General features: G+C 32.4%; 1 protein-coding gene across 1 annotated transcript in view; it reads left to right on the top strand.

Moving 5' to 3' along the window:
* The first annotated feature begins 1,751 nt into the window (after nt 1-1,751).
* Nucleotides 1,752-2,320, top strand: part of LOC107459047 (glucan endo-1,3-beta-D-glucosidase) — a 3,319-nt gene continuing 2,750 nt past the window's right edge. Inside the window, exon 1 of the mRNA XM_016077259.3 lies at nt 1,752-2,193. Within this exon, the coding sequence (XP_015932745.1) occupies nt 2,106-2,193 (88 nt within the window). The 5' untranslated portion in view covers nt 1,752-2,105. The remainder of the gene's footprint in view (nt 2,194-2,320) is intronic.

Consider the following 2,320-nt stretch of genomic DNA (forward strand, 5'->3'; position numbering starts at 1 on the left):
TAATTTTGTGAAGCCTAGCTGAGAATTTTGAGGAACCTAATTTGGTGATTGGATTTTGTTTTATTGGTGTAAAGATTTATTAGGTGTTGAAAAATTGTAGTTTTGGTAACTAAATCCCTACAAACCTGTTTTTGGTAACGGTTTCTGATCTCCTCCTCTTCTTTCCTTTTTATGTTGTTGTTTTATATTTTTGGTTTTTCACGGTATCCTCTAACCCGACAGGTCAAGGACTAATCCATCGCGGTACTGAGCTCCATCTAAGGGTTTGTAGTTGGCCAATGAGTTGCTGCATGCACAAGGTGGGATTTGAATCCCCAACACTTACTTAAATGGACTAGTGAGCTAACCACTAGACCAACTCCACTTGGTTAATATTGTGTTGTTGAATATTGTGTATTGTTGTTGTTGGTGTTCTATTAATGACCTCTTTGTAGTTCTTTTTCCTCTATTAATAGTTTATCTGTTCTTTTTTTATTTTATATTTTTTTGTTATGGATAATTTAGTCTAGAATTTTAAAATTTAAGCCAAAAGAACGATTTTAAAATTACGTTGAACCTTAAAAGATGATTTTATATGCAAAAAAATTAAGCATGGAAAAAATTTTCAATCTATATCTTTGAGATGAAAATCGTACTTAATCCAACAAATTATAAAATCGTATTTAACCCAACAAATTATTTTTTTTAAATAATATTATTTGTGTTGTGAAATAAATAATTAAGGAAGATACAAATATAAGATAGAGGAATATAAATATAAAACTCTTTGTATTAATGTTCACTAATATAATTATTTTGATATAATAAAAGTAACTTATATATTACTAATATAAGTAGTATTGTATGTAAAGAGAAAGAAGAGTACAAAAGAGAGAGAAATATTGCTCCCTAAAAAGAAAGATTATTATAATTTGCTTGTGTTTTTCTTAGAGGGAATAGACCTCTATTTATACATTTATACATTTAAGATTATTTTTCCTTGAAAAAGTAAATTCCACGTAAAAATGGGCATTCACGTCCCATTCTTATCACAACAGAATAGAATTTTCTCTTAAAATAATTTATAATTATTTCACTTATTTGTCACTTTAGCAAATTTTAAAATTATGGGTCTTTTTATAATAATAACTTTCTTTAAAGTAAACTTGAATATCTTTTTATTATAAATTATAAATCTACTCTCCAGCTTCCACCAATCCACCCTAGTTTCTAGATAAATAAATGGTCTTTAATTACGATAACAAATTAACAATTTGACCATAAGGTTGTCAATCTTTGTATTTTCCAGTTTAGCAGTGAATTCAATATTCAAACCTTGAGAAAAACATCATTTTCCCATTGGACGTTGGACCTACTACTAATTGATTTCCATTTTTTCAAGAATCTGAATACGATGCCGCCTTCGAAGCAATGGAAACTGGAAAGCCTTCGCGGAGCATAACTTGTCTTTCAAGTGTCCCTCGCTAATGTAAATAAAGTATATTTATCCAAGCCATTTGTCTACAAATAATATCCTCTTATTTGTTTTATTTTTTCATTGCAATGGATCCCCACGTTCTCTTTTTCCCATTTATCCGAAAAAAGAGTGTGTCAATTAGTAAACCCAAACAAACAGTAAAATAGTTTACTTTGAGGAAATGAGTTGTTAGGGATTGGGACCAATGGCACATCAAAAGGTTGAATCCTTCCCGGAAACTCACCCATTTAACGAGACAACTTCACCTATACGTCTTCACTACTATTGGCTCTTGACATTAACTCCTATTCATACTTGATAATAGTACAACGGTAACTCCCCCTCCAAGCTCCAACTAATAAGCTCTCACTTCACTGCTCCTTCTTCTTAGTTGTAGTTTCGATTTCTAGATACCGGACATCCTCTTTCATTCTACCACTCGACTTCTTTCGCTTTATTTAATTCAATTTTTGTCGTTTCTCTTTGCTGTTCATTCCTCAGTCTCACGCTCCCACTATATATCATAGCAAGCAGTGACTAATTAAGAGCGCAACATCACAGCAGGCAGCACCCTGCACTCCCACCTGAAAGATTAATTAGCGGATTATGAGCCAAGTTTAATTAGCTATAATTTTCTTCTTAGAAAGCCATGGATGCAATCACACCTTTGCGCCCTTCAATCTTCCTCTGCTTTTATCTATTGCTATTGGCCACCACTCTCACTCTCCGCTTCGCTGGTTAATCCTTACGTCCCTTTTTGATAACTTTCTTTACCTTTTAGCCGGAAAAGCAATCTTACTTTCTGGTCACTTTCTCTCAAGGAAAGTGAAAAAGAAGAATTCTCAAACTATTCTCATTATTGCC

Source organism: Arachis duranensis, chromosome 7, assembly GCF_000817695.3.
Source record: "Arachis duranensis cultivar V14167 chromosome 7, aradu.V14167.gnm2.J7QH, whole genome shotgun sequence".
Classification (NCBI taxonomy): domain Eukaryota; kingdom Viridiplantae; phylum Streptophyta; class Magnoliopsida; order Fabales; family Fabaceae; genus Arachis; species Arachis duranensis.